Source organism: Nerophis ophidion, linkage group LG04 (genome assembly GCF_033978795.1).
Source record: "Nerophis ophidion isolate RoL-2023_Sa linkage group LG04, RoL_Noph_v1.0, whole genome shotgun sequence".
NCBI lineage: Eukaryota > Metazoa > Chordata > Actinopteri > Syngnathiformes > Syngnathidae > Nerophis > Nerophis ophidion.
In genome coordinates, this window is record NC_084614.1 from 4,355,322 (window position 1) to 4,378,921 (window position 23,600).

Sequence of the window (23,600 nt, forward strand, 5' to 3'; positions counted from 1 at the left end):
AAAAAGGCGGCGGTATAATAATAATAAAACCGTAGAAATACAATAGGGGTCTCTGTCTTAAAGGGACATTCGGTCCCTAATAATAAGGGGTGCCATAATATTTTAATTAAACAGTAAAAGGTTAGCATGCTAACATTAGCATGCTATAGGAGAGGTTTAACATACTGTACTTCAAAGATAGCGCCAAGTGGTGGTGCTGGAGCCTATCTCAGCTGCATTTGGGCAGAAGGCAGTGTACACGCTGGACAAGTCGCCTCCTCATTGCAGGCCCAACACAGATAGACAGACAACATTCACACACTAGGGACCATTTAGTGTGACCAATCAACCTAGCCCCAGAAAACCATGACTTTTAAGTTCAAACAAAAAACTGGAAAAAAATTATACCATAAAAGGTCAAAGATGAGCATGATAATGTTAGTTCAAACATACATTTGCTAAAATGCTAGCATTAAATGTTAGCATGCTAATGTTAGCATGATAATGTAATGATTTTTAGTTCAAAAATCCAACATTTGCTAACATGCTAGCATTAAATGTTAGCATTCCAATGTTAACATGCTAATGTTAGCATGCTAATCCAATGATTTTTAGTTTAAAAATGTATCATTTGCTAACATGCTAGCATTAAATTTTAGCATTCCAATGTTAACATGCTAATGTTAGCATGCTAATCCAATGATTTTTGGTTTAAAAATTTTACATTTTCTAACATGCTAGCATTAAATGTTAGCATTCCAATGTTAATATGCTAATGTTAGCATGCTAATCCATGATTTTTAGTTTAAAAATCCAACATTTGCTAACATGCTAGCATTAAATGTTAGCATTCCAATGTTAACATGCTAATGTTAGCATGCTAAGCCAATGATTTTTAGTTTAAAAATTTAACATTTTCTAACATGCTAGCATTAAATGTTAGCATTCCAATGTTAACATGCTAATGTTAGCATGCTAATCCAATGCTTTTTAGTTAAAAAATTCCAACATTTGCTAACACGCTAGCATTAACAAAAGTTAATCCAATAATTTTTAGTTTAAAAATCCAACATTTGCTAACATGCTAGCATTAAATGTTAGCATGCTGATGTTAACATTCCAACATAACTATCTTCTAAAATGGTGCCAAGGGCTCGCTTCGCAGCAGGCCCATAATAATCCATCCATTTTCTACCGCTTGTTCCTTTTGGGGTGGCAGGAGGGGGCTGGAGCCTATCACAGGGCCAACACAGATAGACAGACAACATTCACACACTCGGGACCGTTTAGTGTTACCAATCAACCTAGCCCCAGAAAACCATGATTTTTAAGTTCAAACAAAAAACTGGAAAAAAAATTATACCATAAAAGGTAAAAGATTATCATGATAATGTTAGTTCAAACATACATTTGCTAAAATGCTAGCATTAAATGTTAGCATGCTAATGTTAGCATGATAATGTAATGATTTTTAGTTTGAAAAATCCAACATTTGCTAACATGCTAGCATTAAATGTTAGCATGCTAATGTTAGCATGCTAATCCAATGATTTTTAGTTTAAAAATTTAACATTTTCTAACATGCTAGCATTAAATGTTAGCATTCCAATGTTAACATGCTAATGTCAGCATGCTAATCCAATGATTTTTAGTTCAAAAATTCCAACATTTGCTAACATGCTAGCATTAAATGTTAGTATGCTAATGTTAATATGCTAATCCAATGAGTTTTAGTTCAAATATCCAACATTTGCTAACATGCTAACAATAAATGTTAGCATGCTAATGTTAGCATGCTAATCCAATGATTTTCAGTTAAAAATCCAACATTTGCTAACATGCTAGCATTAAATATTAGCATGCTAAAATGCTAATCAAATGATTTTTAGTTCAAAAATCCAACATTTGCTAAAATGCTAGCATTAAATGTTAGTATGCTAATGTTAACATGCTAATCCAATGATTTTTAGTTCAAAAATCTATTATTTGCTAAAATGCTAGCATTAAATGTTAGTATGCTAATGTTAACATGCTAAACCAATGATTTTCAGTTAAAAAATCCAATATTTGTTGACATGCCAGCATTAAATATTAGCATGCTAATCAAATGATTTTTAGTTCAAAAATCCAACATTTGCTAACATGCTGGCATTAAATGTTTCATTATAATAATAATAATAATAATACATTTTATTTGGTATAGTGCTTTTCATAGCACTCAAACATGTTTTACAGGATAAAAAAAATAAAAATATAAAATAGTTTGAAATGTTATCATGCTAATGCTAACATGCTAACATGCTAACATGCTAGTATTATTAATACTAGTTAAAATACAAGTATTATGGGGTGCTTTGGTACACAGCAGGCCCGCAATTAATACAAATAAAGGCAGAGGTGTTTTTGTGACAAAAAAACGACTTTTTTCTTACCCGGCCGGTGTCAAAGGTCAAAGGCGTGCACGCGCCCTCCGTTTTCCAGAAGGTCTGCCGCCAACGCGCATGCGCGACACCAGCGGCCCACCGCAGCCAGGGGGCGTCAACATGGCGTGGAAGCCTCGACGTCGAGCGCACTGACTGCAGCCCGCACAGCCGCCAGAGAGACACTCGGCGACGGGGGGAGAGAGCGAGAGAGAGCAGCCACCGAAGCCCTCCGCGCGACACCCGAGCGAGGAACGTTGTTCGGCCCCCGCTCCCGCGGATGTGTTTGTCGCCGCCAGGGCTCAGCTTGTAGGGGCAGGTAGACACCACCCCCGGGCCGGGAGTGGAGGGGGTGTGGGGGAGGTCATGTCGAGCGAGAAGCCGCTCTCACCACCGCCGGGCTCCACTTCCTCGCTGGCGGCCGCCGACTCACCGGAGAGGATGGTGTCCTCCGCCGGCTCCATGGTCCTCCCGGCCGGCGTCATCAACCCCGCCGTGCCGATCAGGAATATCCAGATGAAATTCGCCGTGCTGGTGGGCCTGATCCAGGTCGGGGAAGTCAGCAACCGGGACATCGTGGAGACGGTCCTCAACCTGGTGAGTCTTTTTCCCGCCCGGGTGGGGGGGCTTTGTTGACGACGCCTTGAGAGGATGATGTCATTTGTTTGTTCGCTTTGCGCGCATCTTCATCTTTCTTACACCGGGGGAAGGGAGGAAGGGAAAGAAGGACCCCCCCCTCCCCATAATCAGCAGCCATTGTTGACTTCATGACGGCTGCAACAAATCAAGCAGTCCGCTTCTAGTGTCACTCCAGCGGCTACACCATCCACTTGACCACCCCCTAATTTATGGAGAAAAAATAAAAAAATAAAAATGCAATTAGGGTGTTTGGATTGACAAAGGCCCACTTAGCATGATGCTATCCATCGATATGTGCGTGAGAGGCTGCATGTGAGGCCCATTTTGGAGGAGGAGGAGGAGGAGGAGTGGTGGGCAAAGGAAGGCCCTGGTGTTGCATGGTGATTATTTCATGTGGCGGGGCAGGTCCCCCCATTAATTTTACCCCCCCCCCCTCCGCCATTTATTTTTGCAGGTTGTGATGCAGGCAGGATTTAATTTTGGACATATGTGTGTGTGTGTGTGTGTGTGTGTGTGGTTACGAAACAGATGAGCCGGAAGGAGGGGATGCTGGCGGCATGCTGGATGCCGCCGTGCACGTCATCCCTCCTCCATGCATCATGCATGTGAGCGGCCATGTTGCCTCCCGTCACTTCGTCTGACCTCGCCGCTCGCTCCGTTTGCGACGTGGCCAATTAAGGTGAAGGACGCCCCTACTCCGTTCTTAAAAAAAAAGGGGCTAATAAGGAGCGGCGTGCTGTTTCTCGGAGCGCTGCCGCCGCCGCCACCACCTCCTGCATGGACTGAGCCGCCTGGGCTGTGCCGTGCATTTAAAAGCAGGTGGAGAGGCGGGGGGGATGGGGGAGGATGCTGCAGTGGCTCAAGAAGCACGTAGAGCGAGAGGAAGCTGTTCTTCGAGGTAAAATATGGACGCATTTTAGCTCAGGGGCAGCATGGAGGAAATTCTATTCCCGTGTGGGGCCCCCCGGACTGGTAAAATCACAGCATGATTACGTCAAAATAAAGACAATTTCAGGTTGCTTTTGTTTCAACGTGGCGAAATGTAGAACGAGCCCATTCGGAAAATGTACACGTTAGAGATAATCGTCTTGGCAAAACACTTCAAGTTGATTGAAAAATTATAGAAACCAAATTTTACCAACAGAGTTCAGGGTGCGCATCGCCCCGTCGAGCAATCGCGAGCGCAGCACGGAACTCTAGCTACAAAGATGATGGCCATGTTGACCTAAGTTTTCGCATCGTACTGTTGCATTATTTTATCTGTGAAGAGAACCATTTACAATGAAAGAAGGTATTGTGCCTCGCTCCAGCGTCAGTCAAAATCAAGACAACTTCAAATTGCTTTCTCTGTTTTTTACTCTGGCCAAAAATAGAATTAGCCCATTCGGAAAATGTACACGTTAGAAATAATCCTCTTGGCAAAACACTTCAAGTTGATTGAAAAATTGTAGAAACCGAATTTTACCAACAGAGTTCAGGGTGCGCATCGCGCCGTCGACCAATCGCGAGCGCAGCATGGAACTCTACCTACAAAGACGATGGCCACGTTGACCTAAGTTTTCGCATCGTACTGTTGCATTATTTTATCCGTCAAGAGAACCATTTACAATGAAAGAAGGTATTGTGCGTCGCTCCAGCGTCAGTCAAAATCAAGACAACTTCAGATTACTTTTTTTGTTTTTTTACTGTGACCAAAAATACAATGAAAACAATGAACTTAAACTTTGTCTCAGTGTATCCACCAAGCAATTGAACTTTAAGCACTTCCTGTCGGCAGTTCGCCATTTAAGATGTGCTCCTCTAACCGCCGTATTGCTGACATCCACGACTGCCGCAACACATTCATTCGTCATCATTCAAATATTACAATTATAATATCAACACAACAATTGTCAGAATGACACGATAGCCGAAATTAAAGTATCGTAACTACATGGTAGATTTACTAGAACACATGTCGAAACACACATTTTTACAACAGAGTTCAGGGTGCACATCGCGCCGTCGATCAATCGCGAGCTCTGCATGAAACTCTAAGTACAAAGATGATGGCCACGTTGACTTAAGTCTGTGTATCTTACCGTCACATTATTGTATCCGTCGAGTATATAAATTACAATGAAAGAAGGTATTGTGCGTTTCAAGACAACTTCAGATTACTTTCTTTGTTTTTTTTACTGTGGCCAAAAATAGAGCTAGCCCATTTTGAAAATGTACACATTGGAAAGAATCCTCTTGGCAAAACACTTCAAGTTGGTTGAAAAATCGGTGCAGTTTCAAAAACACCATGAAGAAAAGAATGAACTTGGATCAACCAAGCCGTTAAACTTTAAGCACTTCCTGTTCAGCGTTCTTATGTTGGCAGTTCACCATTTAAGACATGTTTCCTCAAACCGTCACATTGGTGACATCCGCGACTGCCACAACACATTTATTTGTCATCATTCAAATATTACAATTATAATATAAACACAACAATTATCAGAATGACACACTAGCCAAAATTAAGGTAACGCAACTAAATGGTAGATTTAATAGAACAAACAACACGTAGAAACACAAATTTTTTTACAACAGAGTTCAGGGTGCGCATCGCGCTGTGAACCAATCGCGAGCGCAGCACGGAACTCTAACTACAAAGATGATGGCCATGGTGACTTAAGTTTTTGCATCCTACCGTCACATTACTTTATCCGTCGAGTGGATAATTTATACTGAATAAAGGTATTGTTCGTGGCTACAGCCTCAGTCTGCCACCATCCGCTGCCGGCCACCAGAGGAGCAGCTGATTGCCTGCGCTTATTTTCTTCTTTGCCGAGGAGAAGGGACATCTATAAAGTGTGTCATGCGTGACATGGGTTACACTTGTATTGCGACATCCGGTGGACACATTCTGAACAGCAGTTTATTTCATTAAAAAAAACTGCAGCTCATTTTTATACTTAGTAATCTCATTTTGAGGGGCGTGTGTCAGATTATTCAACCCTGCAAGGATATTCAACTCAATTGGTTTCGGGGCCTCATTTCCTAAGGCTGCCGGATTTTCTCCTTCACTATTAGTCTCATTTTGTATATTCCAGAGAACCAGTTAATGTTTGATTCTGGTCTAGCTATCTTGTCAGCGTTACCCGAGCGCTCTGCTGTTTTTAAAGATTTTTTAGCAGAGAAGCTCGTCAATGACCCTCTCCATGAGAGCACTCTGGTGTTTTTTTAGGAATCCGCTGCAAAGATGTGAGTTCATGGCAAGTTTTCTGAAGTATTCTCGCAGGGTTGAACAGTCCAAACAAATGAAAGAGAGAGGACTTAAGATAGAACCTTGAGGAACACCACAATATACCTAAAGAAGTTAAACAAATGACTACTGACTTCATTTTTGTCTAAGTCTAAGTAAACAAGCTGGCAGCATTCCGGGAACTTAAGGACTTACAGACTTAAAGGACTTGAAAGGGTGCCTTGAAGAACACCTCGGTTATTCAGTGTTCTAGGTTAAATTGTCAATGCAAAGATCTGCCAAAGAACCTTGAGGAACACCGCGGGTACAACCAAAGAAGTTGAACAAATGACTGCAGACTGCGTCTGAAGTAAACAAACTAGCAGCATTAGTCACATAAATCACATTCCAGAAACTTAAGGACTTAAAGGACTGCCTTGAGGAACACCTCAGTTATTCAGTTTTCTAGGTTAAAATATCAATGCAAAGATCTGCCAAGGTGTTTGCAGTGGTCCAAGTTCTTCTTCACAACACTAGCGTTTTTAGGAATTTGCTGCAAAGATGTGAGTTCACCGCAAGTTTTTTGAAGTGAACACTGAGGGTTGAATAGTCCAAACAGATGAAAAAGAGAGGACTTAAGATGGAACCTTGAGGAACGCCGCGGGTACAACTAAAGAAGTTGAACAAATGACTGCAGACTGCGTCTGAAGTAAACAAACTAGCAGCATTAGTTACATAAGTCACATTCCAGAAATTTAAGGACTTAAAGGACTGCCTTGAGGAACACCTCAGTTATTCAGTGTACTAGGTTAACATGTCAATGATCTGCTAAGGTGTTTAGAGGGGTCCAAGTTCTTCCGCATAACATTTTAGCGTTTTTAGGAATTTGCTGCCAAGATGTGAGTTCATCGCAAGTTTTTTGAAGTGAACTCGCAGGGTTGAATAGTCCAAACAGATGAAAAAGAGAGGACTTAAGATGGAACCTTGAGGAACGCCGCGGGTACAGCTAAAGAAGTTGAACAAATGACTCTAGACTGCGTCTGAAGCCTTGAGGAACACCTCAGTTATCCAGTATTCTAGGTTAAAATATCAATGCAAAGATCTGCCAAGGTATTTGCAGTGGTCCAAGTTCTTCTTCACAACACTAGCGTTTTTAGGAATTTGCTGCAAAGATGTGAGTTAATTGCAAATTTTTTGAAGTGAACTCGCAGGGTTGAATAGTCCAAATAGATGAAAAACAGAGGACTTAAGAGGGAACCTTGAGGAATGCCGCGGGTACAACTAAAGAAGTTGAACAAATGACTGCTGACTGCGCCTGAAGCCTTGATGAACACCTCAGTTATCCAGTGTTCAAGGTTAAAATATCAATGCAAAGATCTGCCAAAGTGTTTGCAGTGGTCCAAGTTCTTCTTCACAACACTAGTGTTTTTAGGAATTTGCTGCAAAAATGTGAGTTAATCGCAAGTTTTTTGAAGTGAACTCGCAGGGTTGAATAGTCCAAACAGATTAAAAAGAAAGGATTTAGGATGGAACCTTAAGAACGCCCCGGGTACAGCTGAAGAAGTTGAACAAATGACTGCTGACTGCGTCTGAAGCCTTGAGGAACACGTCAGTTATCCAGTGTTCTCGGTTAAAATATCAATGCAAAGATCTGCCAAGGTGTTTGCAGTGGTCCAAGTTCTTCTTCACAACACTAGCGCTTTTAGGAATTTGCTGCAAAGATGTGAGTTCACCGCAAGTTTTTGGAAGTGAACGCGCAGGGTTGAATAGTCCAAACAGATGAAAATGAGAGGACTTAAGATGGAACCTTGAGGAACGCCGCGGGTACAACTAAAGAAGTTGAAGAAATGACTGCTGACTGCGTCTGAAGCCAAGAGGAACCTCTCAGTTATTCAGTGTTGTAGGTTTAAATATCAATGCTAAATCCGCCTAGGTATTTGCAGTGGTCCAAGTTCTTCTTCACAACACTAGCGTTTTTAGGAATTTGCTGCAAAAATGTGATTTAATCGCAATTTTTTTAAAGTGAACACTCAGGGTTGAATAGTCCAAACAGATGAAAGAGAGAGGACTTAAGACGGAACCTTGAGGAACGCCACGGGTACAGCTGAAGAAGTTGAACAAATGACTGCAGACTGCTTCTGAAGTAAACAAGCTAGCAGCATTACTTACATAAATCACATTCCGGAAAATTAAGGACTTAAAGGACTGCCTTGAGGAACACCTCAGTTATTCAGTGTTCTAGTTTAAAATAACGATGCAAAGATCTGCCTAAGTATTTGCAGTGGTCCAAGTTCTTCTTCACAACACTAGCGTTTTTAGGAATTTGCGGCAAAGATGTGAGTTAATTGCAAATTTTTTGAAGTGAACTCACAGGGTTGAATAGTCCAAATGGATGAAAAACAGAGGACTTAAGATGGAACCTTGAGGAACGCTGCGGGTACAACTAAAGAAGTTGAACAAATGACTGCAGACTGCGTCTGAAGTAAACAAGCTAGCAGCATTAGTTAAATAAATCACATTCCGGAAACTTAAGGACTTAAAGGACTGCCTTGAGGAACACCTCAGTCATTCAGTGTACTAGGTTAACATGTCAATGATCTGCTAAGGTGTTTGCAGTGGTCCAAGTTCTTCCGCATAATATTCTAGCGTTTTTAGGAATTTGCTGCCAAGATGCGAGTTCATCGCAAGTTTTTTGAAGTGAACACTCAGGGTTGAATAGTCCAAACAGATGAAAGAGAGAGGACTTAAGATGGAACCTTGAGGAACGCCGCGGGTACAGCTAAAGAAGTTGAACAAATGACTCTAGACTGCGTCTGAAGCCTTGAGGAACACCTCAGTTATCCAGTATTCTAGGTTAAAATATCAATGCAAAGATCTGCCAAGGTATTTGCAGTGGTCCAAGTTCTTCTTCACAACACTAGCGTTTTTAGGAATTTGCTGCAAAGATGTGAGTTAATTGCAAATTTTTTGAAGTGAACTCGCAGGGTTGAATAGTCCAAATAGATGAAAAACAGAGGACTTAAGAGGGAACCTTGAGGAATGCCGCGGGTACAACTAAAGAAGTTGAAGAAATGACTGCTGACTGCGTCTGAAGCCAAGAGGAACCTCTCAGTTATTCAGTGTTGTAGGTTTAAATATCAATGCTAAATCCGCCTAGGTATTTGCAGTGGTCCAAGTTCTTCTTCACAACACTAGCGTTTTTAGGAATTTGCTGCAAAAATGTGATTTAATCGCAATTTTTTTAAAGTGAACACTCAGGGTTGAATAGTCCAAACAGATGAAAGAGAGAGGACTTAAGACGGAACCTTGAGGAACGCCACGGGTACAGCTGAAGAAGTTGAACAAATGACTGCAGACTGCGTCTGAAGTAAACAAGCTAGCAGCATTACTTACATAAATCACATTCCGGAAAATTAAGGACTTAAAGGACTGCCTTGAGGAACACCTCAGTTATTCAGTGTTCTAGTTTAAAATAACGATGCAAAGATCTGCCTAAGTATTTGCAGTGGTCCAAGTTCTTCTTCACAACACTAGCGTTTTTAGGAATTTGCGGCAAAGATGTGAGTTAATTGCAAGTTTTTTGAAGTGAACTCACAGGGTTGAATAGTCCAAATGGATGAAAAACAGAGGACTTAAGATGGAACCTTGAGGAACACCGCGGGTACAACCAAAGAAGTTGAACAAATGACTGCAGACTGCGTCTGAAGTAAACAAACTAGCAGCATTAGTCACATAAATCACATTCCAGAAACTTAAGGACTTAAAGGACTGCCTTGAGGAACACCTCAGTTATTCAGTTTTCTAGGTTAAAATATCAATGCAAAGATCTGCCAAGGTGTTTGCAGTGGTCCAAGTTCTTCTTCACAACACTAGCGTTTTTAGGAATTTGCTGCAAAGATGTGAGTTCACCGCAAGTTTTTGGAAGTGAACGCGCAGGGTTGAATAGTCCAAACAGATGAAGATGAGAGGACTTAAGATGGAACCTTGAGGAACGCCGCGGGTACAACTAAAGAAGTTGAAGAAATGACTGCTGACTGCGTCTGAAGCCAAGAGGAACCTCTCAGTTATTCAATGTTGTAGGTTTAAGTATCAATGCTAAATCCACCTAGGTATTTGCAGTGGTCCAAGTTCTTCTTCACAACACTAGCGTTTTTAGGAATTTGCTGCAAAAATGTGATTTAATCGCAATTTTTTTAAAGTGAACACTCAGGGTTGAATAGTCCAAACAGATGAAAGAGAGAGGACTTAAGACGGAACCTTGAGGAACGCCACGGGTACAGCTGAAGAAGTTGAACAAATGACTGCAGACTGCGTCTGAAGTAAACAAGCTAGCAGCATTACTTACATAAATCACATTCCGGAAAATTAAGGACTTAAAGGACTGCTTTGAGGAACACCTCAGTTATTCAGTGTTCTAGTTTAAAATAACGATGCAAAGATCTGCCTAAGTATTTGCAGTGGTCCAAGTTCTTCTTCACAACACTAGCGTTTTTAGGAATTTGCGGCAAAGATGTGAGTTAATTGCAAATTTTTTGAAGTGAACTCATAGGGTTGAATAGTCCAAATGGATGAAAAACAGAGGACTTAAGATGGAACCTTGAGGAACGCCGCGGGTACAACTAAAGAAGTTGAACAAATGACTGCAGACTGCGTCTGAAGTAAACAAACTAGCAGCATTAGTCACATAAATCACATTCCAGAAACTTAAGGACTTAAAGGACTGCCTTGAGGAACACCTCAGTCATTCAGTGTTTTAGGTTAACATGTCAATGATCTGCTAAGGTGTTTAGAGGGGTCCAAGTTCTTCCGCATAACATTTTAGCGTTTTTAGGAATTTGCTGCCAAGATGTGAGTTCATCGCAAGTTTTTTGAAGTGAACTCGCAGGGTTGAATAGTCCAAACAGATGAAAAAGAGAGGACTTAAGATGGAACCTTGAGGAACGCCGCGGGTATAACTAAAGAAGTTGAACAAATGACTCTAGACTGCGTCTGAAGCCTTGAGGAACACCTCAGTTATCCAGTGTTCTAGGTTAAAATATCAATGCGTAGATCTGCCAAGGTGATTGCAGTGGTCCAAGTTCTTCCGCACAACTCTCTAGCGTTTTTAGGAATTTGCTGCAAAGATGTAAATTAATGGCAACTTTTTTGAAGTGAATTCGCAGGGTTGAATAGTCCAAACAGATGAAAACGAGAGGACTTAAGATGGAACCTTGAGGAACGCCGCGGGTACAGCTAAAGAAGTTCAACAAATGACTGCAGACTGCGTCTAAAGTAAACAAGCTAGCAGCATTAGTTACATAAATCACATTCCGAAACCTTAGGGACATAGAGGACTTAAACGACTTAAATTGGTGCTTTGAGGAACACCTCAGTTATTCTGTGTTCTAGGTTAAAATGTCAAAGATCTGCCGAGGTGTTTACAGTGATTCAAGTTCTTCTACACAACACTCAACCGTTTTTAGGAATTCACTGCAAAAAAAGGTTACCGTATTTCCTTGAATTCCCGACGGGTGTATAGTATGCGCCTGCCTAGAATTACTGCCAAGTCAAACTCGTTTCGCTAAATAATTAGCGCATGCTTAGCATTACCGCCGGCTCAGGATTAACGCCGGGTCAAACTCGTTTCCCAAAATATTATTTTTATTAGCGCGTGTCTAGAATTTCCGCCGGGTCAAACTCGTTTTGCCAAATAATTAGCATATGCCTAGAATTTCCACCGGGTCAAACTCGTCACGTCACGAGTGACACTTCACCTGTCATCATTTTCAAAATGGAGGAGGCTGATTTCAATCATTTGAAATCTCATAAAGGGAAGAAGATTAAGAGCTATTCAGTAGGATTTAAGGTCCAACTTATTGAATATGCTAAAAAGAACAGTAAGCAGCTAAGTTTTATTAATATATCATAGCTGCGTGTGCCAAATTTGAGTCATTAAGTCCTGGTGGTAGAGGCCACTAGTGATCCTTCTTGCGACTACTCGGCTGCAGAAGTGACAACAAGCAACAAGAGTTTATTTTTTACTCTCGCTTGCACTTTTAACATGGAGGATTGCATATCTAAAATAAAACAGTTTTCTAAACTGGACTTTCAATCGAAGCAGGAAGTAATAAAGGAAGATCTCCATCGAGACAGAGATACTTTTAAAACTGAAGAAAGATAAGGAAGACTTCTATAAACAAGTTATCGATGCTTTTGATCAGAAGGAGCTGCGCATGGACTTCATTTATAAGTAAAGGTAAGACCATAATAACGTTTAAATGTATCCTTACATCACACCCAAATTTATAAGCGCAGGCCTAAATGTACCGCATGCCTTTGGTAAGCGCCGGAGTGAGAAGAGGTTTTAAATTAATTAGCGCCCCGGCGGCAATTCAAGGAAATACGGTAGTTTCTGCCACGTTTTGAACTGAATTCGAGGTAAAGAGCCCTGCTGTGGACGTATAAACACACAGTTCTCAAACTGTGTGGGTTTCCATCAGTCCACCAGAGACCACTCCTTTTTACTTAAACAAAAAGCCAGGGGAAAAAAACCCAAACAAAACCTTGGCGGTCAAGCTGTATACCAACGAGTCCCCCGTGACCCGAGAGAAGCCCATCCGTTATGTGCGGGAGACCACAATGGCCGCCTTGTCCTCGCTGCACCGCAGGCCGTATTGATCCCCGGCCCACTGCGGCCCGGCGGAACAGATGGCTCGTCCTCTGGATCGGATACGCTGCCGGTTGAAGGAGAGGCTCAGGCTTTTCTTTTTCTTTCTAGAAGCGACAAACGGAGGATCCGCCAGAACCAAGTGACACGCACCCTGTGTTGGGCTCGGCTATTATCATCAACAAGGCATCCCAGTTGTCGTAGCAACGCCGTTCTTAGTCTTGCAGACGCGGGGACCACCTGCCATTGTCCCCCACTTGCCCTTGTCCCCCACTTGCCATTGTCCCCCACTTGCCATTGTCCCCCACCTGCCATTGTCCCCCACTTGCCCTTGTCCCCCACTTGCCATTGTCCCCCACTTGCCATTGTCCCCCACCTGCCATTGTCCCCCACCTGCCATTGTCCCCCTCTTGCCATTGTCCCCCACCTGCCATTGTACCCCACCTGCCATTGTCCCCCACTTGCCCTTGTCCCCCACCTGCCATTGTCCCCCACTTGTCATTGTCCCCCACCTGCCATTGTCCCCCACCTGCCATTGTCCCCCACCTGCCATTGTCCCCCACTTGCCATTGTCCCCCACCTGCCATTGTCCCCCACCTGCCATTGTCCCCCACCTGCCATTGTACCCCACCTGCCATTGTCCCCCACCTGCCATTGTCCCCCACCTGCCATTGTCCCCCACCTGCCATTGTCCCCCACCTGCCATTGTCCCCCACCTGCCATTGTCCCCCACTTGCCATTGTCCCCCACTTGCCATTGTCCCCCACCTGCCATTGTCCCCCACCTGCCATTGTCCCCCACTTGCCATTGTCCCCCACCTGCCAAAAAAGCTAATGCGTTTTTTTGGAAAAGCGGACCCTTACTTTACTGACGTCGGAGTCTTTTTTTTGAGTCGATTTCTTTGTTGTCGTTGAAAAACATAACATTACCTAAAAGGTAGTTGAGCTGAGACGGCAACCGGGCGTAGCGTCACGCTCAGCCCAGGTATCGACACGTGGCATCGTCGGGATTTGGTCGGTACCCAAAAAAAGTACCGGATTTGGTACCCAACCCTAGTTAGCCTTTCTTGTTGCGAAGTATACGTTCGGGGCAGTTATTTCAAAATAGACAACTTTGCGGTAGAAAGGGGGCACAAGGATGCTAACTATGCAACAAACGATTATTTTGAAAGACGATTAATCATGGACCGTCTTAACGATCTGTCGACTAATCGGCTCATTAGTAAGCATACACCTTATTTATCCATCCATAATTCACCCATTCACACACACATTCACGCACTTATGACGGGAGCTGCCGTGCAAAGCGCTAACCACTACCCATCAGGAGCAAGGGTGAAGTGTCTTGCTCAAGGACACAACGGACGTGGCTAGGATGGTAGAAGATGGAGATCAAACCCGGAACCCTCAGGTTGCTGTCACGACCACTCTTCCATCCGTGCCAGGCCGTTCCTGACACTTGTCCTGCTGTTTGGTCCGGTGCAGACCATAGTCGTATTTACTATTACTTCTCCTATAGCGTGCAAATGTTAGCATTGTTGATAACTGCTTCCATCTACACTTCTTAAACTTTACCAAGCACTTATTTCTTCCCTTATTTCGTGCCAGCTTAGCGGTTAGCTTCGCTATTAGCATGCCTGCCCCTGGCTTTCTCTTGGTTTCTAACATGTTTAGCCTCATCCTCCAGTGATAATTGAAATATGAATAAAACTGGTTTAAAAAAATCCAGTGTGTGATAGCTAGCTAGCTAGATAATGGTAGCTGGCTAGCTAGATAATGGTAGCTAGCTATCTAGCAACAAACAGACAGTGTTGTGTGGAAAAAAGCTTTTAAATATCCGAGCCAATCAGCTAAAGTGTGTTTAGCTAGAAAATGGTAGTTAGCTAGCTAGCTAGCTAGATAATGGTAGCTAGCTAGGTAGCAACAAACACAGCGTTGTGTGGACAAAAAGCTTTAAACATCTAAGTCCATCAGCTAAAGTGTGTTTAGCTAGCTAGATAATGGTAACTAGCTAGCTAGATAATGGTAGCTGGCTAGCTAGATAATGGTAGCTAGCTATCTAGCAACAAACAGACATCGTTGTGTGGAGTCAAGTACCCGCATTTCTTTACTATGAAGCCATGCTGATGTAACAAGTGGCTTGGCATCGTTTTGCTGAAATAAGCAGGGGCGTCCATGATGTACCTTTCAGCATTAATGGTGCCCTCACAGATGTGCAAGTTACACATGCCTCGGGCACTAATACAACCCCATACCATCACACATGCTGGCTTCGGATGGTTCTTTTCCTCACGACATCCACAGTTTCCAAAAATATTTTGAAATGTGGACTCATCAGACCACAGAATACTTTGCATCAGTCTATCTTAGATGAGCTCGGGCCCATCAAAGCCAGCAGCGTTTCTGGGTGTTGTTGATAAATGGCTTTGGCTTTGCATAGTAGAGTTTTAACTCGCACTCACAGATGTAGCGACCAAGTGTAGTTACTGAGAGTGGTTTTCTGAAGTGTTTCCTGAGCCCATGTGGTGATATCCTTTACACACCGATGTCGCTTTTTGATTCCGTGCCGCCTGTAAAGGTTGGTTTTCCTCCTTGCTGCTTATGTGCAGTGATTTCTCCAGATTCTCTGAACCCTTTGATGAGATTACGGAGCGTCGATGGTTATAATTCCTTTGCAATAGCCGGTTGAGAAAATGTTGTTCTTAAACAATTTGCTCCGGCATTTGTTGACAAAGTGGTGACCCTCGCCCCCGTCCCTTGTTTGGGAATTTTTCATGGAAGCTGCTTTTATACCCTGTTTATACCCAATTAGCCCGTTCACCTGTGGGATGTTCCAAATAAGCGTTTGACGAGCATTCCTCAACTTCCTCAGTCTTTTTTGCCACTTGTGCCAGCTTTTTTTTGGAAACATGCTGTAGGCATCCAATTCAAAATGAGCTAAAATTTGCACACACAAAAAAAAAGCTCGGATTCAGACTCGGATTCCAGCGGCTTAAGCGATTCAACAGATTACGCATGTATTGAAACAGATGGTCGGAGTATGGAGGCAGATAGCGAAAACAAAATTGAAGAAGAAATTGAAGCTCCATCCATCCATACATCCATCCATCATCTTCCGCTTATCCGAGGTCGCGTCGCGGGGGCAGCAACCTAAGCAGGGAGGCCCAGACTATCCTCTCCCCAGCTACTTCGTCTAGCTCTTCCCGGGGGATCCCGAGGCGTTCCCAGGTCAGCCGGGAGACATAGTCTTCCCAACGTGTCTTGGGTCTTCCCCGTGGCCTCCGACCGGTCGGACGTGCCCTAAAGGGAGGCGTTCGGGTGGCATCCTGACTAGATGCCCGAACCACCTCATCTGCGGCTTTACTTTGTGCTACCCCCGGATGGCAGAGCTTCTCACCCTATCTCTAAGGGAGAGACCCGCCTCGTTTCGTCCGCTTGTACCCGTCATCTTGTCCTTTCGGTCATGACCCAAAGCTCATGACCATAGGTGAGGATGGGAACGTAGATCGACCGGTAAATTGAGGGCTTTGCCTTCCGGCTCAGCTCCTTCTTCACCACAAGGGATCGATACAGCGTCCGCATTACTGAAGACGCCGCACCGATCCGCCTTTCGATCCCACCATCCACTCTCCCCTCACTTTGTGAACAAGACTACGAGGTACTTGAAGTCCTCTACTTGGGTCTCCTCCCCAACTCCACCCATTCGCTCAATTGAAGCTATTGAGCGAACAGCATTTGACGCTATTCGGCCATAGCGTGGGTGTACCTAATTAAGTGACCCATAGCACGGCTGCCTTATTAGCATCGCCGGTCAAATATGCGGACCAAACGATCAGGACTTTCGCATCTTGTGACACCGGACCAACTTAAATCCGTCGATTGGTAAGTGTTTGTTTCGCATTAAATGTGGGTATGTAGTTTCAAATGTACATACAGCTAGCGTAAATAGCATGTCAGCGTCGATTAGCGTCGCGTGTTAGCATCGATTAGCTGGCAGTCATGCTGCGACCAAATATGTCTGATTAGCACATAAGTCAACAACATCAACAAAACTCACCTTTGTGATTTCGTTGACTATCGTTGCAAATGCATCCGCAGGTTATCCATACATCTCTGTGCCATGTCTGTCTTAGCATCGCCGGTCAAATGTGAAGACACTCTGGCACATTCAATGGGGGTCTGGCGGCAGATTTCGTGCCGGTGGTGCAACTTGAATCCCTCCCTGTTAGTGTTGTTACAACGGAAAATAACAGAGCTGAGACCCGGTGTTTGTGATGTGAAAATGAAAATAGCGGGTGTATTACCTTATCGCTAAAAGAGCGATAAACAGAAAGGCGTTTAATTTGCCAAAATTCACCCATTTAGAGTTCGGAAATCGGTTAAAAAAATACATGGTCTTTTTTCTGCAACATCAAGGTATATATTGACGCTTACATAAGTTTGGTGATAATGTTCCCCTTTAAAGAAGTTGAAAAACTTATTAGGGTGTTACTATTTAGTGGTCAATTGTACGGAATATGTACTGTAATGTGCAATCTACTAATTAAAAGTTTCAATCAATCAATTATTTATTTTGAATTTTTTTTGCCATTGCTCAAAACAAAAAACAATGACAAAAAAATTCCATGTTATAATGAATTATTTTCAAATTAGTTCAAAAATGTCACTTTAAAATGTTTTATGTGGCAAATATTGCATAAATTGTGCAGTTGCCATAAAAAAACAAAGTTTTCTTTGACAAAAGAGCCTAAAACAAACAAAATAATAGTTAAAAGGTAAAATCGACAGTTGATCTTGAAATTTAAGTGTTGAAAGTTAAAAAAAAACTTTTAAAAATGTATCACTTTCTGAATGGGGCACCTTTTGCATTCCAAATATATTTAGTGGTATTTTATTTATCTTTTCACTGTGATTACTCAAAAATAATAAAAAATTAAAATCAATGCTGTCCTGCAATATTGATCTTTTAGGGCTCTAATGACTAAATACTGCATATTTCAGTTTTACTATTAAAAAAAACAAAGATGTTTTTGACAGAAAAGCAATAAAACTTTTTTTTTTAAGTTGATCTAGAGCAGGGGTGTCAAACTCAAACACAGAGTGGGCCAAAATTTAAAACTGAACAAAGCCGCGGGCCGAGGTTGAACAAATGAACCATTTAATAGATTAGATTAGATTAGATTAGATAGTACTTTATTCATTCCGTCAGGAGAGTTCCTTCAGGAAAATTACAATTTTCAGCACAATCCCATTCAAGATCAGACAAACATTACAGGGAGACAGAACAGGATCGCTGACGGGTCTGCCGGCTTCCAGCGGCCCTTACAAAAAAAGATGAAATACAGGTAAACAAGGGGGGGGGGGAATAGAAGATTAAAATGAAATAAAAAAATCGATAGGGACCCAAACCAGTTTTGCATTAAATATTGAACAAGCAAGGCTTATATAGTTTTAGTGACATGCAAAATCCAGTTTCAAATAATAATAATGATAATTGAAAAAATATCAATGACGTTTTAAATACAATTTTAATACAAATGTTATGCCTTTTTTTCTATTTGCAATCTTCTGAGTTAAATATTAATTATTTTCCACAGGCTAATAATAAATTGGAAAATAACAATAATATATGAACCAAACATTCAAGCCTTAAAGTAGCAAGATAAAGTGCATGAATAAAACATTAATCATTGGTCAGTTTCCCGGAAGAGTTAGTGCTGCAAGGGATTCTGGGTATTTGTTCTGTTGTGTTACGGTGCGGATGTTCACCCGAAATGTGTCGGTCATTCTTGTTTGGTGTGGGTTCACAGTGTGGCGCGTATTTGTAGCAATGTTAAAGTTGTTTACACGGCCACCCTCAGTGTGACCTGTATGGCGGTTTACCGAGTATGCATTGCATTCACTTGTTTGTGTGTAAAGTCCGCATATAGTATGTTTGTATGGAGAAAAAGCGGACGGGACGACAGGTTGTAGAGGACGTTGAATGCAGTGCCTTTAAGGCAGGTCCCCAATGATGTTGTTTGGGTGGAAATCGAGGAAAATTCGGGAGAACGGTTCACTGAAATTCGGGAGTCTACCGGGAAAATTGGAAGGGTGGGTAAGTATGAGTATTAGCGGTGTTATAATACGGGCGGGCCAGCTCTAATGTTAATTTGATATCGCCTCAAGGGCCAAATTAAATTACACGGCGGGCCAAATTAGTTTGAGACCCATGATCTAGAGATTTACTGTAAGCGTTAAATAAAAAATAACAATACAAATTTGACTTATTTTTAACATTTTAATAACTGACAACCTTAAAGGTAAATGAAAGGTTTGAATATGAAAAATATCAAAATGGCCCCCACATGCTTTAATTTTTCAGTGGAAAAAGTTTGGACACCCCTGATCTACACCGTCGTGCTGTAATTCACATATTTAGATGTTCTTGTACTTTTTTGGGTGTATCGTCTTCTTAAGTGTGTGGTTGAACACACCAATGTTTTATTTTTAGATGAAAAGCCATTGCCCTTCTTCTCTCTTTTTCACCTTCCTTTACCACTTCATGCCGTGTCTTCCGCCCCCCCCCGGCCGCTCCCTCCGAGACTCATTATCCCCGCGCGCCCTCTCCTCAGTCGCCAAGGTTGCTTAAAGCCGAGCTGGGCGCCGAGTCGGCAGAATTGACACACCGCCCCACCCGCTCTGCTTCGGATATGCACACGTCCAAATTGGGCTTGTGTGGTTTGCGGTTTTATTTTATGGTGATTTCTTTTTCAATGTCGATGTTTTCCAAGCGGGTTCTGCGTACTCGCAAACATCACTTGTTGCCCTGCGGCGATACCTGCCAGCGAAGCCGCAAGCTACGCTGCGTCGTGACCTGAAAATGAACCAAATATGAGTGATATTGTTATTACGAGTGCTGACGCAGACGGACTAAAATAGGTAAAATAGGTAAAAGGTGGTAAATAAAATGTGACTTGAAGGCAATGACTGTTATGCCAACCTGAGATAAGGTAAAAATTAAAAGAAAAGGGTAAAAAACAGGTAAAACTAAATAAATAGAAGGTAATAAAAAGGTAAACAAAGCTAAACTAAAGGGAAAAGAAGGTAAATAACACGTAAAACATTTTTAAATAGAATATTTAAAAAAATGTAAACGCGGGTAAATACAATGTTTTACCTAAGTGGGATGAAAAAAGAAGTAATTAAAATGTAAAGATAAAAAAAAAAAGGTACAAGAAGGTAAAATAAATAAATATTGAACGTAAATAAGGCAAATATATGGTACAACAAGGTACACAAATACAAGATAAAAGAAGGCTGATAGAGGGTAACAAATGTACAAGAAGGTGAATAGAAGGTAATTAAAAGGTAAAACAAGAAAAAAAGGGTAATAGGTGGTAAATAAAAGGTGACTTGAAGGCAATGACTGTTATGGCAAGCATGAAAATCATTTTTATTGATTTTCCCGATGTTTTATCTGAATACCCTTTCATCGGACAAGCTAATTGGTAGATGACTTAAGTAATCGGTAGAAGACTTAGGTAATCGATAGCTGACTAACTAATCGATAGATGACTGAAGTCATCGATGGATAACTAAAGTAATCGATGGGTGACTAAAGTAATCGATGGATGACTAAAGTAATCGATGGATGACTAAAGCAATCGATGGATGACTAAAGCAATCAATGGATGACTAAAGCAATCGATGGATGACTAAAGCAATCAATGGACGAATAAAGTAATCTAAGTAATCGATAGATGACTAAAGTAATTGATGGATGACTAAAGCAATCGATGGCTGACTAAAGCAATCAATAGCTGACTAAAGCAATCGATGGATGACTAAACTAATTGATGGATGACTAAAGCAGTCGATGGATGACTAAAGCAATCGATGGCTGACTAAAGCAATCGATAGATGACTAAAGTAATTGATGGATGACTAAAGCTGTCGATGGATGACTAAAGCAATCGATGGATGAATAACGCAATCGATGGCTGACTAAAGCAATCGATGGATGACTAAAGCAATCGATGGATGAATAACGCAATCGATGGCTGACTAAAGCAATCGATGGATGACTAAAGCAATCGATAGATGACTAAAGTAATTGATGGATGACTAAAGCAATCAATGGACGAATAAAGTAATCTAAGTAATCGATAGATGACTAAAGTAATTGATGGATGACTAAAGCAGTCGATGGATGACTAAAGCAATCAATGGCTGACTAAAGCAATCAATGGCTGACTAAAGCAATCGATGGATGACTAAAGTAATTGATGGATGACTAAAGCAGTCGATGGATGACTAAAGCAATCGATGGCTGACTAAAGCAATCGATAGATGACTAAAGTAATTGATGGATGACTAAAGCTGTCGATGGATGACTAAAGCAATCGATGGATGACTAAAGCAATCAATGGACGAATAAAGTAATCTAAGTAATCGATAGATGACTAAAGTAATTGATGGATGACTAAAGTAATCGATGGATGACTAAAGCAATCGATAGATGACTAAAGTAATTGATGGATGACTAAAGCTGTCGATGGATGACTAAAGCAATCGATGGATGACTAAAGCAATCAATGGACGAATAAAGTAATCTAAGTAATCGATAGATGACTAAAGTAATTGATGGATGACTAAAGCAGTCGATGGATGACTAAAGCAATCGATGGCTGACTAAAGCAATCGATAGATGACTAAAGTAATTGATGGATGACTAAAGCTGTCGATGGATGACTAAAGCAATCGATGGATGACTAAAGCAATCAATGGACGAATAAAGTAATCTAAGTAATCGATAGATGACTAAAGTAATTGATGGATGACTAAAGTAATCGATGGATGACTAAAGCAATCGATAGATGACTAAAGTAATTGATGGATGACTAAAGCTGTCGATGGATGACTAAAGCAATCGATGGATGACTAAAGCAATCAATGGACGAATAAAGTAATCTAAGTAATCGATAGATGACTAAAGTAATTGATGGATGACTAAAGCAGTCGATGGATGACTAAAGCAATCGATGGCTGACTAAAGCAATCAATGGCTGACTAAAGCAATCGATGGATGACTAAAGTAATTGATGGATGACTAAAGCAGTCGATGGATGACTAAAGCAATCGATGGCTGACTAAAGCAATCGATGGCTGACTAAAGCAATCGATAGATGACTAAAGCAATCGATAGATGACTAAAGTAATTGATGGATGACTAAAGCTGTCGATGGATGACTAAAGCAATCGATGGATGAATAACGCAATCGATGGATGACTAAAGCAATCGATAGATGACTAAAGTAATTGATGGATGACTAAAGTAATTGATGGATGACTAAAGCAATCGATGGATGACTAAAGCAATCAATGGACGAATAAAGTAATCTAAGTAATCGATAGATGACTAAAGTAATTGATGGATGACTAAAGTAATCGATGGATGACTAAAGCAATCGATAGATGACTAAAGTAATTGATGAATGACTAAAGCTGTCGATGGATGACTAAAGCAATCGATGGATGACTAAAGCAATCAATGGACGAATAAAGTAATCTAAGTAATCGATAGATGACTAAAGTAATTGATGGATGACTAAAGCAGTCGATGGATGACTAAAGCAATCGATGGCTGACTAAAGCAATCAATGGCTGACTAAAGCAATCGATGGATGACTAAAGTAATTGATGGATGACTAAAGCAGTCGATGGATGACTAAAGCAATCGATGGCTGACTAAAGCAATCGATGGCTGACTAAAGCAATCGATAGATGACTAAAGCAATCGATAGATGACTAAAGTAATTGATGGATGACTAAAGTAATTGATGGATGACTAAAGCTGTCGATGGATGACTAAAGCAATCGATGGATGAATAACGCAATCGATGGATGACTAAAGCAATCGATAGATGACTAAAGTAATTGATGGATGACTAAAGTAATTGATGGATGACTAAAGCAATCGATGGATGACTAAAGCAATCGATGGCTGACTAAAGCAATCGATGGCTGACTAAAGCAATCGATGGCTGACTAAAGCAATCGATGGATGACTAAAGCAATCGATGGATGACTAAAGCAGTCGATGGATGACTAAAGCAATCGATGGATGACTAAAGCAATCAATGGACGAATAAAGTAATCTAAGTAATCGATAGATGACTAAAGTAATTGATGGATGACTAAAGCAGTCGATGGATGACTAAAGCAATCGATGGCTGACTAAAGCAATCAATGGCTGACTAAAGCAATCGATGGATGACTAAAGTAATTGATGGATGACTAAAGCAGTCGATGGATGACTAAAGCAATCGATGGCTGACTAAAGCAATCGATGGCTGACTAAAGCAATCGATAGATGACTAAAGCAATCGATAGATGACTAAAGTAATTGATGGATGACTAAAGCTGTCGATGGATGACTAAAGCAATCGATGGATGAATAACGCAATCGATGGATGACTAAAGCAATCGATAGATGACTAAAGTAATTGATGGATGACTAAAGTAATTGATGGATGACTAAAGCAATCGATGGATGACTAAAGCAATCGATGGCTGACTAAAGCAATCGATGGCTGACTAAAGCAATCGATGGCTGACTAAAGCAATCGATGGATGACTAAAGCAATCGATGGATGACTAAAGCAGTCGATGGATGACTAAAGCAATCGATGGATGACTAAAGCAATCGATGGCTGACTAAAGCA

General features: G+C 41.5%; 1 protein-coding gene across 1 annotated transcript in view; it reads left to right on the plus strand.

Annotated features, from left to right (window-relative positions):
- The first annotated feature begins 2,507 nt into the window (after positions 1 to 2,507).
- Positions 2,508 to 23,600, plus strand: part of LOC133552146 (neurobeachin-like) — a 208,396-nt gene continuing 187,303 nt past the window's right edge. The window contains exon 1 of the mRNA XM_061899502.1: positions 2,508 to 2,996. Coding sequence (XP_061755486.1) covers positions 2,766 to 2,996 — 231 coding nt within the window. The 5' untranslated portion in view covers positions 2,508 to 2,765. The remainder of the gene's footprint in view (positions 2,997 to 23,600) is intronic.